The sequence below is a fragment of the Corythoichthys intestinalis genome, chromosome 19 (assembly GCF_030265065.1).
Source record: "Corythoichthys intestinalis isolate RoL2023-P3 chromosome 19, ASM3026506v1, whole genome shotgun sequence".
NCBI lineage: Eukaryota > Metazoa > Chordata > Actinopteri > Syngnathiformes > Syngnathidae > Corythoichthys > Corythoichthys intestinalis.
Window position 1 is genome coordinate 6753457 of NC_080413.1, and position 12902 is coordinate 6766358.

At 41.6% G+C, this 12902-nt stretch overlaps 1 protein-coding gene across 5 annotated transcripts in view; it reads left to right on the forward strand.

Moving 5' to 3' along the window:
• tbc1d32 (TBC1 domain family, member 32) overlaps positions 1 to 12902 on the forward strand; it is a 105574-nt gene that overhangs the window by 32168 nt on the left and 60504 nt on the right. For all 5 annotated transcript variants that reach the window (XM_057822883.1, XM_057822882.1, XM_057822885.1 and 2 more), the window contains 4 exons: positions 2010 to 2097; positions 2170 to 2288; positions 4956 to 5075; positions 5424 to 5512. In XM_057822883.1, coding sequence (XP_057678866.1) covers positions 2010 to 2097; positions 2170 to 2288; positions 4956 to 5075; positions 5424 to 5512 — 416 coding nt within the window. The remainder of the gene's footprint in view (positions 1 to 2009; positions 2098 to 2169; positions 2289 to 4955; positions 5076 to 5423; positions 5513 to 12902) is intronic.

Below are 12902 nucleotides of genomic sequence, written 5' to 3' on the forward strand. Positions count from 1 at the left end.
CAAGCACGACTGACACGCCACATTAAATTTTATAATTGGGGTAAAACCGGAATAAAACAACAGAAAAAAAGAAATCATTCCATACACCTAACCTAACTCTTAATACCGGTAATGAAATGGATAATAGAACAAAATGCAAAGAAAAAAAAAATCTTTCGAGTGAGGCAGTGTACTCTTTCACTAGATCGATGGTGCTTTTTGCCTTTTTCACTTTTCGTGACACAAAAACACGAGGAGATTATAATCTAATGTGCTACTCATGTCATGAACCATCTGAAACTTCATGGTACAAAAACGTGAGGAGCCTTTTGTTCATTTGGTTAAGATTGGGACAGGTCATCTGTATTATCATTTTTTTCAATTGGAAAAAAAATCTGCGATGGACTGAGGGAGTGAAGTTATGGGGGGCCGTTTGTAAAGCAGTACATGCTAAAAATTACGACATAATTTTCTCACATTTTGCGCCACACAGTGTTTAAAATGTGGTGTAAAATTTTTAGTCTCTTTTTTTTTGCACAATCACAACGCAATTTAGCAACTTCAATGTTTATTTTTTAATAAGAAATTTTAGACCTGACTGTTTAAATCCAGAACTAAATATTCAAATCATAAATTTATATCCTATATCCTAATGTTAAATCTGGAAACGCTCGGAACTAGATATTTAGCTTAAAATGCAAATTCACGTGACTGTCGACCGAAAGTAACAAAATAAAAGCTGGAGCAGCTCAGACTGCCTGTTTACGTTGATTAAAAATGAATAAAACCTACTCGCCGGTGGCAGTCGGTCAGCTCTTGGACATGAGTCATTGTGATTATAACGATATATAGTTAAAATACACATTTAGGAGAAACTATTTAAAGGGTTTATTTTGTTACTTCCGGTCTCCAGTCATGTGAATTTGCATATTAAGCTAAATATTTAGTTCCAACCGTTTCCAGATTTAACATTTAGGATGCAGGACATAAATTTAAGATTTAAATTAAATATTTAGTTCTGGATGCAAACAATCAGGTCCAAAACTTCTTATTTAAAAATAAATATTTAAGTTGCTAAAATAATGTTTTAAATGTGCAAAAAAAAGTGACAAAAAATTTTACACCACATTTTAAACACTCTGTGGCGCTTGTGAGAAAATGTTGTCGTAATTTTCAGCTTGTGCTGCTTTACAAACGGCGCCACATACGAAGTTTGAAGCGTGAAGTAGCGAGGGATCATTGTATATTGTATTAGTACTCACCATACCTGTGTCTGTCACCTTATGCTTAGCTATGATTAGGTTTTAGCTTAGTAATGGAGAGTTAACCTTTGAACAATGCAGGATAAATGATGCAGATAATCTGAACCTAAAGATTTTAGTTCATGTGATCCTGCAGCAGTGCGCTATAGGCACTTATGCAGAAAGCAGATAGTGTGGTGTTCAGCCTCTGCCGTGTGGCGTGGACTAAACCATTTTCAGAGAAAGGAGGGGTTGGAGAAAGATTGTAGTATTTAAATAGCACATTATTGCGCGACTAAAATGAGAACTGAATCAATTTTTTACTTCGAATTAAGTCTATAGCTTCAAAACTTGAGACGGGTCAGGCACGTCCCGCCCCCGGGATATCCACTCTTGGTCATGTCATCGTAAAAGCGATGTAAGTTCAAATATAAACGAGACGAATAAGTTTTCTGAGACTGCACACGTGGGAATCAAGTTTAATATTTAGTTTTTTGCCGGCGTCGTCTTTAGCATTCAGACGGCATGCGGCAAGCTAATGCTAATTCAGAGCACACCTTTCGCACCCGCTGCTTACTCTTAATTTAGCGCCATTGTTTACTCACGCTTGTAATTGCTTGCCTTGTTGGTTTGCACTTTAATTAAGGAGCGTGATTATTTTTAACTAAGGAAGAGACTGCATGCACACTCGAAATCTGGCGTGTAATTGGATTTCAAAAACACTCCGTTGTAAAAAAAAAAAAAAGTGCTCCAATATGCCATTTTAATATGTCATTTTGGTTGTTTTAGGTGAGCCGTTGCGAGAAGTTCGGTTATGGCGTCATGGTGACGCAGCTGGCGGCGACGGCGCCGGGCGCCGCGGCTTTGCATCGCTCCGGTACGACAACACGCTACAACCGGATGTTGAGGTTCACTAATAACTCAGAACTTTAATGTTTTTGTGTGCAAGGCTTTATCCGGGCCCTGATTGTGGAGCTGTGGTCGGCGTTGGAGTGCGGCAGCGAGGATGCTAGGGCGGTCCGACCCAAACCTACAGCTACAGAACCCATAGACAGGAATTGTCTCAAGGTACAAATTTGTTACTTACCGTAATTTTCGGACTATAAGCTGCTAATTTTTTCCTTCATTTTAAATCCTGTGGCTTATAGTCCAGTGCGGCTTATTTGTTGATTTATTTGGGTTAATAGGTAACACTTCATTTGACAGCGGCGTCATAAGACTGTCATAATTATGACATAACACTATCATGGGCATTACTGAATGCTTGTGTCATTAAGTGTCATCCAGCAAATTATGTCACTAACCCCATTTATGTCCAGCTTGGATCTTTTACATCCATTCAAAAGTGAAATAATTTGCTGGATAACACTAAATGACGTCTGTTATAAGCATTCATTAATGCTCATGACAGTTTCATGTCATAATTATGATTGCCTAATGACAGTCTTATGGCACCACTGTCAAATAAAGTGTTACCAAATACTATAACTAGCAGTTAATGAAACAAGCGGAACAGTAACTGAAAAAATAATTACCACAGAACATGAATTTTGATTGTTATTTAGTTCAGTGGGAAGAACAAGTATTTGATACACTGCCAATTTTGCTGGTTTTCCCACTTGCAAGCCATGTAGAGGTCTGTAATTTGTATCATAAGTTCTCTTCAACTGTGAGGGACGGAATCTAATACAAAAATCCAGAAAATCACATTGTATAATTTTTAAATAGTAAATTAGCATTTAACTGCATGAAATAAGTATTTGATACATTACCAACTAGTAAATATTTCGGCTCTAGTTCTTTTTTAAGAACCCCTCCTGTTCTCCACTCATTACCGGAAGTAACTGCACCCGTTTCAACTTGTTACCTGTATAAAAGACACCTGTTCACATGCTCAAACAAACAAACTCCAACCTCTCCACAATGGCCAGAGCTGTGTAAGAACATCAGGGATAAAATAATAGACCTGCACAAGGCTGAGATGGGCTACAGGAAAATAAGCAGCTTGGTGAGAAGGTAACAACTGTTGGAGCAATTATTAGAAAATGGAAGAAATTCAAGTTGACGGTCATTCTGCCTCGTTCTGGGGCTTCATGCAAGAGCTCACCTCGTGGGGCATCACTGATCATGAGGAAGGTGAGGGATCAGCCCAGAACTACACGGCAGGACCTGGTCAATGACCTGAAGAGAGCTGGAACCACAGTCTTGAAGAAAACCATCGGAAACACATTACGCCGTCATGGATTAAAATCCTACAGCGCACGCAAGGTCCCGCTGCTGAAGCCATTGCATGTCCAGACACGTCTGAAGTTTGCCACTGACCATCTGGATGATCCAGAGGAGCAATGGGAGAAGGTCATGTGGTCGGATGAGACCAAAATTGAACTTTTTGGTCTAAACTCAGCTCGTCGTGTTTGGAGGAAAAAGAAGGATGAGTACAACCCCAAGAACACCATCCCAACCGTGAAACACGGAGGAGGGAACATCATTTTTTGGGGCTGCTTCTCTGCCAAGGGTACAGGACGACTGCACCATATTGAGGGGAGGATGGATGGGGCTATGTATCGCCAGATCTTGGCTGACAACCTCCTTCCTTCAGTGAGAGCCCTGAAGATGGGTCGTGGCTGGGTCTTCCAGCATTACAACGACCCAAAGCACACAGCCAAGGCAACTAAAGAGCGGCTCCGTAAGAAGCATTTCAAGGTCCTGGAGTGGCTTAGCCAATCTCCAGATCTCAACCCGATAGAAAATCTATGGAGGGAGCTGAATGTCCGTGTTGCCCGGCAGCAGCCCCGAAACCTGAAGGCTCTGGAGAAGATCTGCATGGAGGAGTGGGCCAAAATCCCTGCTGCAGTGTGTGCAAACCTTGTCAAGGACTGCAGGAAACGTTTGGTATCTGTAATAGCAAACAAAGGTTTCTGTACCAAATATTAAGTTCGATTTTTGTGATGTATCAAATACTTATTTCATGCAATTAAATGCAAATTTATTATTTAAAAATCATACAACGTGATTTTCTGTTTTTTTGTATTTGATTCCGTCCCTCACAGTTGAAGACAACTTATGATACAAATTACAGACCTCTACATGCTTTGCAAGTGGGAAAACCAGCAAAATCGGCAGTGTATCAAATACTTGTTCTCCCCACTTTATTATTTACTATACTATATTATTTACTTTACTGCAATGCATGCTAGGGGGCATGTTGGACAACAACAGTGTTGACAGCAGATGGCAGCAGAGGTTGACTGTCTACCCCAAGACGACTAAAAGAATCGATAACTGCAGCCCTAGTTAATTTTATTGCTGTGTTTCGGGGTCATCAACATGTTTTCCCCCCCTGCCACAAACGTCAAACTCCGCCTATGACTATGAGGTACAATAAGGTACTGCTTATGCGACTACAAAAAAAAAAAAAAACTATATGACTGGAGACCAAATGGCGGACGAGACTCCGGCGTCGTGAAGTCGAAATCACGTAAGTCGAGGACATCGTAATCCGTCCCAAAACCATGATACTTAAATCTAAGTCCTACTCGGACTTCAAACTACATGAACTGAAGTCCTTTTTTACTAAATTTAATCTCAGTTGTTTTATTGACTTTTCGATCACACTCCTGAAAAAGCCAGTCAAATTTGTTTTAATTTGAAATTTCAAGTTGAAATTTTTTTTAGCAAGCGTGGTATGTAACCGTGCTTTGTGTGCGAGACATGGTGACTTTGTTATGTTTGCAGTCCTTCCTGTCCCTGGTCAACTTGCTCTCGTCTCCACTATCCATGTGGCAGCTCGTGGCTGGTCAATCTTTGGCCAACAAACGTAAATACACACTGAGAGAAGTGCCAAGCTTTGTGCCGGTAAGTTGGCTAACACACATACACATACAATCTCATTGTGGTTAAATTAGAATGACCAATTGGGTTGAAAAGAACCATGTTACCCAGCATATTCACAATTTGCATTACCAGAATTGCCTTTTAGAGTTTTATTTTAATTTTAGTGTCTCTCACACTCATACACACACTGATTCACTACTTACATGTGCCAGCAGTTCCTCTTTCTTCCATTTGAGGGCATGTTTGCACTTTTCCTAACTGGAGTTGGAACATCCTTGGTTTTCGCCTACAAACAAGCACTAAAAGCACTGTTTCCAGCTTAAACATGATAAATGTGTGATTCTAAAAGCCTCCCGCTGTGCTCCACAGGATTTGATCGACAGGCTGATTGCTGTAAATTCCACCAGCAAGATCCACTCCCTCTTCCACTATGAACAGTCGCACACGTTCGGTCTCAGGTGAGAGCTACTCACATCAGCAGCATCGCAACAAAAGCAGTAGCACTTCAGTTGCGCGCTAACTAGCTCAACGTTAATTCCATTGATAGTGCGCTGGACTGAAGGAACCTTGAAGTGAAATAGCACAACAGACACTTACATAATACTGACATGGCTGTTTATTCTTTGAGGGGTCAGCATGTGAAGCTGGTTGACTTCAAATCATTGAAATGATGCAGTCAGCAGGCAATCTGTTGTTCTCGTAAAAGCTTTATTATAAGTGTACAGATGTTTTATTATGGAGCATTTTGACCTTCCGAATTAAACCTTTGTAAAATATTACTACTGTATTTAAAACCTGTGCTATTGGAGTTTGAGTAAGAATTTCAATTCAAAAGAATTCAACTGTAGAAATGTAGTTGTCACAAAAAATATTCAATTGCAAAAAAAAAAAAAAAAAAAAATGTAGCAAAAATTCTGAAGCAAAAAATATGCTTATGCAAAAATATCAGCTGCGGAAGTAAATCCGTGCCATCAGAGTTTGAATATGACGTGGAGTGCCGTGTCGGCTGGGGGCTGCAGTGGCGGCTCGTGACCCGGGTGGGCGGACGGGGTTGGGGACGGGCGTGGGGTTGGTGGTGCACCCCCTCTTGCCATCCCCGAGGGCCAGTAGATGGGTGCGCGGGTGACAAGGGCTTCTTTGCTGGGCTGCGGGAGGAGGGATGGACTGCGCTGCCCCCCCCCCCCCCCCAACCCCCCGGGCCCGCCAACCCTCCCCGGGCTGACTGGGGGAGGTCTCTGGCCCTGTGTCGGTTCCCGCATGGTGTCTCCGCTTGTCTGCGTGGCTGCTGCGCGCCCGGCGGGGCTCGCGTGCGGCTGGATGTTATTGGGCGTGCTCGGGCGGGGGGTCCCGGTGGCGGGAATGGCGATGGAGCGTTATAGGGTTGCTCGCCAACGGGCTTACACTCACAAGGGATTCACATGATTACTGGGTTCTAGATCAGAGAGATGATTTGAGTACACTCTACCCCTTTCTATCACTTAGCTTATAGACTCCCACACTTTCTTCCCCCTCTTTCCCTGGTCAACAGGCCCCCCACATGGTGTCAACCGGAAATACATTTAGCTGACGATAGCACCAACATATTAGTGATTAGTGTAGTTAGGCGTTCAATGTATTTCTTGTTGTTGTTTGTGTTTCTTCTCTTCTCTTGTGTTTTTCTTCTGTTCCCCCATAACCCCTTCCTGTTCGCTGTTTTGTCATGATAAATGAGGTATGTTGAATGATCACAAAGGGAATATGTCAGTCTCTCAATGTGAAACATTAAAACTGTTCAGACTGTCCAGGCACTTAGACTTCCATTCTCCGTGTCAAACAGCTGAACAGGACAGGTTTAAAAAAAAAAAAAAAAAAAGTTTTAATATGAATTTATAATACTGAATGTTGTTAGCATCAGAATTGAGAGACAAAAATTCTGCAGCAAAAAAATGCAGTTGAAAAAGATTAGATGCAAAAACTTCAGTCGCAGAAATTTCGCAATAATTGCAAAAATTCTGTTGCAAAAAATTCAGTCGCTAAAAATTCAGCAAAAATACCTGGCAACCACAATAATAGGGCGGTACGTGGGTCGTAACGCGTTACATGTACTCCGTTACATTTACTTTAGTAACTTCTAAGAGTAGTTTTACTAAGCCATACGTTTTCCTTGAGTAGATTTGTGAAGAAAACACGCTACTCTTACGCCGCTATTTTAGGCTACACAAGAGTCGTTACATTTTTCTCTTTATTCAACATATTAGTTTTTTTTTTGGTTGGTTTTTTTTTGTGCCAGTGATGCCAAGAGTAGCTCTACCAATTTCACCAATGAGACGTCGCAACAATAATCACATGACTCCATTATAACAATCAGACGCAAGCTTGCAGTTCTATGATTACACCATCCTGTTCGTTCATGTGGCGTCTTTAAAGCAATGTAAAAAATGAAGTATTTGATACAGCGCGCCGCCTTCAACATGACTCGAAACGTGGATTTTAACCTCTCTCCCAGTTTTTATAGCACCTATTGACCACGGAAAACTGGAAATATGATCCTTTTAATCTCATCATAGGAACTATGAACGAACCATTCACTACTCAAACTAGGAACAATTTTCTCCACTAGAGAGCGCTCATGCTCTTTGGACAAATAATGCTTAATTTCTGTCATTTTTTTCTCTTGCCCAGAGTTCAATGATTTTTTTTTTTTTTTTTGTATTTCTTTCTTATTGTGGAGTTATTGTGCAGTATCATTATAACAGTTCATATACAGTATATAACTTTGTGCTAAAAAATACCATTGTTGTTTTAAAAAAAAAAAAAAAAAATCTAACAAGAATGTAAGCAGTTACTCACAATGTTACTCATTACTTTAGTGTTCTTTTCACCAAGTGCTTTTTTACTTGTACTTGAGTAGGTTTTTTTGGATGACTACTTATACTTGAGTCGTATTATTTTGAAGTAACGCTACTTTTACTTGAGTAAAATATTTTGCTACTCTACCCACCTCTGGGTGGGTTCCACACTTTTCTGTGGCATGGCTCCCGGGGCGTGGCCTCATCTTCGCCTGGGCTGACGGTTGCGGGGGGTTGGGGCTCCGGTGTCCAGCTGCCCCGCGGTGGCTTCTTGGCACTCTCCTGCTTCCGCCATCCCCTCTTTTCTATCCGGGTATCCTCCTTGGGCCCCAGCGCCGGTGGATCGACGGGTTGTCGCCCACTCTGGGTGGGGATCCTGTCCTTCCCTGGGCCTAGTGGTGTGTCAGTTTGGGGATTGTGGCGATAGCTGGTGGGCAGGCGGTGGCTGGGGTGGGTGTGGGGGGGGGGGGGCAGTGTCTCATTCCCTCATCCCTTCCCTGAAGGCCAGTTTATGGGGCCGCGGATGGTCTGGAGGTCCACCCTGGGTCCCGGGCTGAGGGGCGGTGGACCCTAGCTGGAGCTGTAGGAGGAGGGATGGGCTCCGCTGGCTCACCCGCCCGCTTGGCAGGGGGAGGGGCCGTGGCCCTGGGGCCACTTGTCTGCATGACTATCCCACGTCTGATGAGATTCACGCATGACTGGGTGCAATTAGACACACTCAAGTAGAGAGAATGTTGGTGCCAGGATTAGCGATCAGGCAGCATTGAACAGGATGTCATCATATCCACCCGTAAAAGTGATTCACATAAATTTTGCAACGAAACTGTGTTAGAAATTCATATTCAAACTCAGATGTCAGAGATTTACTACCGTACACTTCACTTATTTCGTGCCATTGACCGGGAGGTGCCGGCCTCTCCCAGTCCAAATGGATTGGACGCCTATGCCCTTCAACGGCAGCTAACGCGTGAAATTTCAGACATCAATTTAACAACAACAAACAAAACAATTTAACAAATCAAACTGTGAAATAAATCTACCGTTATACTTCTCGTGTGCTCCTTAGCAATATAAAAGCAGTCGTAGAAGTTCTATGACTGTCATTACATCTTCCGAAAAATCTCACCTGATTTGCCGATGTCACACCAAATCTTTATTTCCTTTCGACTTCTGAAGCACTTTTTTTTCCCTCCGCTCTCCTGGTTGGCCGCCGTCTTTTTAATATGCTGCTGTTGTGTTGAAACATCCCATAAAAGTAAGCCTCTCGACGAAGATGAAGAGCCCAAATGTCTTCTCCGGTTGCTGCCATGGCAACCGGCACTCGCCCGGGCCCGCATCGATTGCCTCGCCCTCCCCGCTGGTGATGGATTAATGCGCGGCAAGCGTGCACGCGTGCGTGTGCCGTTGCGGAACGTAAACTTTGCGTTTGCACCACACGTATTCTAAGAGAATATAAGCAATGTGATTTAAAAGCCGTAGTAACATAACATTTGTCCGAAATACTGTACGCGTCAGTGGGGCTTGTGACACAAAAAAGGGCACTTGAAGGCTATGGAAACACTTGTAGTTTGCTTGTCTGGTTGAGCACACAGTTTAAAAATGATACATGGGGCACTTCTTTGGATGAGTGTCCCCTGTGCACCTCAAAACACATGGCAGGCAGGCCGTTCATTCACAATTCAATAAAGGTAGCAAGAAATAAGCGTTATGTGAACAAACTTGCCTTGACTTGACAAATCAAATCCTGCACCCGGTCAGAAAATAAGTAATATTCAGATGCTACTTGGTGAAAGTAAATTACACATGCTGCCCTCTATTGTTTCAACTAGACACTATTAAATTATAGCTATCTTACAGAAAAAATGCTATTACTGTTCAGAATGTAATTACGACTTATTATGGATTGTCATAGTTTCATAATTCCATCTCGCTTGGAATGTTACACACAATCAAGTTTTACCCTGTATTTCAAGCACAGTCGAAGCTAGCAACGAGCTAACGAGACGTAATTGATGTATGTGATGAGTTTGTGATAAGCTAAATCAAGGTGTTAAACTTGTGGCTCGTTGGGATCCATCTGAAAGTAGTTTGCAGGGCCCTCATTGATGATTAAATTTAGTGTTAGTGTGGCCTGCGAGTTATTTCCCGATGCTTTTTTTTTCATGTAGTAATTTACAGTACAAACTAGCAGTGTTTTATATAAAGTTAGCCAAAAGTGAATTAGCGACAGTCACTTGATTGAAATGTAATTCCAAAGCAGCTTTTCTCCTAGAAAACTGCTGATAAGGAAACTCACTGGCAGCCCATCGGGTTTAAAATAAATAAATAAATAAAAACATCCGCCTGTAGCCAGTGAATGTTATGTATTCAGTTCTGTATGTCTGTGTCTCTGTGGGTTTTTGTTCATGATAACCCCTTTATTCATTCTTGAGCTGTCATCAAACTTGATGATGACAAACATGATATGTTTGTCATGTGAATCAGATGAGCTGATCTAAATTATAGGAGCATGAGGTCAAAGGTCACAGGGACAAAACTGAATTTGTATTTTTTTTCAAAATAACTCAAGAATTGATAAAGGGATTGTGATCAAATTTGCGGGTATATGTTTGTATTATGAAATGGAAGAGAATAAATTTTTGGAGTCGTGAGGTCAAAGGTCACCGGGCCAAGTTGAGGCAAGTTGGATATATGGATGATATGTAATGAAACAGGAGGTAATTCCGTGTTGTAGTAATGAGGTCAAAGGTCGCCAAGTCAAACTGCATTTCAATGAGTATATTTGTGTTCAAGATTAATCAAGAATGAATGGAGGCATTATTATCAAACTTGCAAGATACGTATATGTAATATGAAACAAGTGGTAATTCAGTTTTGGAGTCATGAGGTCAAAGGTCGCGGAGTCGAACTGAATTTGCATGTGTTCAAGATAACTCAAGAACCAATAAAGAGATTGTCAAACTCGCAGGATAAAGTTTGTATAATGAAACTGAAGAGGTGATTACATTTTTATGTCGTCAAAGGTCATAGGACTGAAATTCAGTTAGTATATTTGTGTTCAAGATAATTCAAGAATGAATGAAGGCAGTGTTATCAAACTTGCAAGATGTATGTAATATGAAACAGCAGAGGTAATTCCATTTAGGAGTCATGAGGTCAAAGGTTACAGGGCCGAAATTGAATTTGTATATTTCTGTTCAAGATAACTTGAACGAATAAAGGGATTGTCGAACTTGCAGGATATGTTTGTATTATCAAATGGAAGTGGCTGTTACATTATTGAGTCGTGAGGTCAAAGGTCACATGGCCGTATATTTGTGTTCAAGATAAATCAAGAATGAATAAAGGCTGTTATCAAACTTGCAATATACATATATGTAATGTGAAACAGAAGCGGTTCATTTTGGGGACATGAGGTCAAAGGTCGCAGAGTCTAAATGAATTTGTATGTGTTCAAGAAATCTGAAGAACCAATAAAGAGATGATCAAACTCACAGGATATGTTTGTATTATGAAACGGAAGAGATGATGACATTTTGGAGTTGTGAGGTCAAAGGCCAAAAAGCCAAATTTTTTAGGGATGGTCCACCATGACGTGATACATTTTAATAATGTTTCGAGAAGTAGGAAATGTGTGAATGTTTACTGAAATCATTCTTTATTTACTCCATCGACATTTTTAGTTGACTTTTTCGTGAACTGTGTGCTTCTAAGCACAGCCTATGATTTAGAGTGTTGGCTGGAGATGACACCGTACTGTTATGAAAAGAAAAAAACTCCACGACGCGCTACCGCAAGATGTGTAGCAGATTTACAAGTGAGGGGAACAAGTGGAGAGCTTATCAGACAAGGCGCTAACAGCTTGGCTTCTCCGAGCATTGCTTTCAAACGGCGGAAGAGAGGTCGCCGGGCCTGACAAGCTGGCAGCCTCTCACTTGGCCGCTGTCAGAGCGACTGAGAGTGCTTGTCACTCAGACGTCTGTCCCGCACTTGGGCGAACAGGAACTACTTCAAATGCGCTCATGGGACACTTTAGTAGTGAAGCCTTGTTCTGTATGTTACACACGGTGGAGTCCTAGCAGGACTGTTGCTCCTGATGTTTTTGATGGAGCTCCTTGTATTTTTTGCTGTCGAGTTTTGTAAAGTACAAAGCCCAAGCGTCGTCGTTATTCCGCAGTCTGTGCAGAGTCTCAGCAGAATGCCTAAGCCGGGCATCATTACCAGCATTTGAAAATGAACCATGAAGGCTTCTCGCGGGGATTCCCTCCTTTTTTTTCAATGCAAAGCTCGCGAGTGAAGCTGCCGGAGAAAATTGGCTTCACTAATCCGGTTCTCGCAGACATTCGTGACTCGCCGGAAATCGTCAGGGATTTTCGGAGTAAATGGTAGCCGATTTGACACTTAAGAGCAGTCTGAGGGACTTTGTGCTGCTCTTGGTGTATTGTCTCGATGTCCTAGCAGTTTATATTTAATGTCTGCGTAAAACATTTTCATGAGTATAACTCTTTGACGGCCATAGACATCCGATCCATTTGAACTGGGAGAGTGGCAGCAAATGAACATTACATTCGTATTAGATGTCTCCAAACTAAGATGCTTGGGATTTGTTATGTGAGCATTGTCATTATTAAAGCAACCAGTGGGGGCACCACAATACTAATAGCGATAATATGTTAAAGGGAACCACGGACAGATAGACTTGTAGTTCTTAAAAGATAAATGTTTGTATGAGTTATAATAATTTGATATTCAACCCTGTGTTTTCATTTTTATAAAATTTGAAAAATTAGTTTAACTAGTAGGTCGCTATTGTTTTTGACGGCGCAATGCACTTTAGACGTTGATGTCACTGGGCCGCGCTGCCGTACTTTCACAGTGTCACTCGCAGTGTTGGGCACGTTACTTTAAAAAATTATAGTTACTCGCTACTTCTTCCAAAAAGTAACTGAGTTAGTAACCATTTTACTCTATAGTAAAAGTAACTAGTTACCAGGGAGAGTAACTATTTCCTTTACTTTAA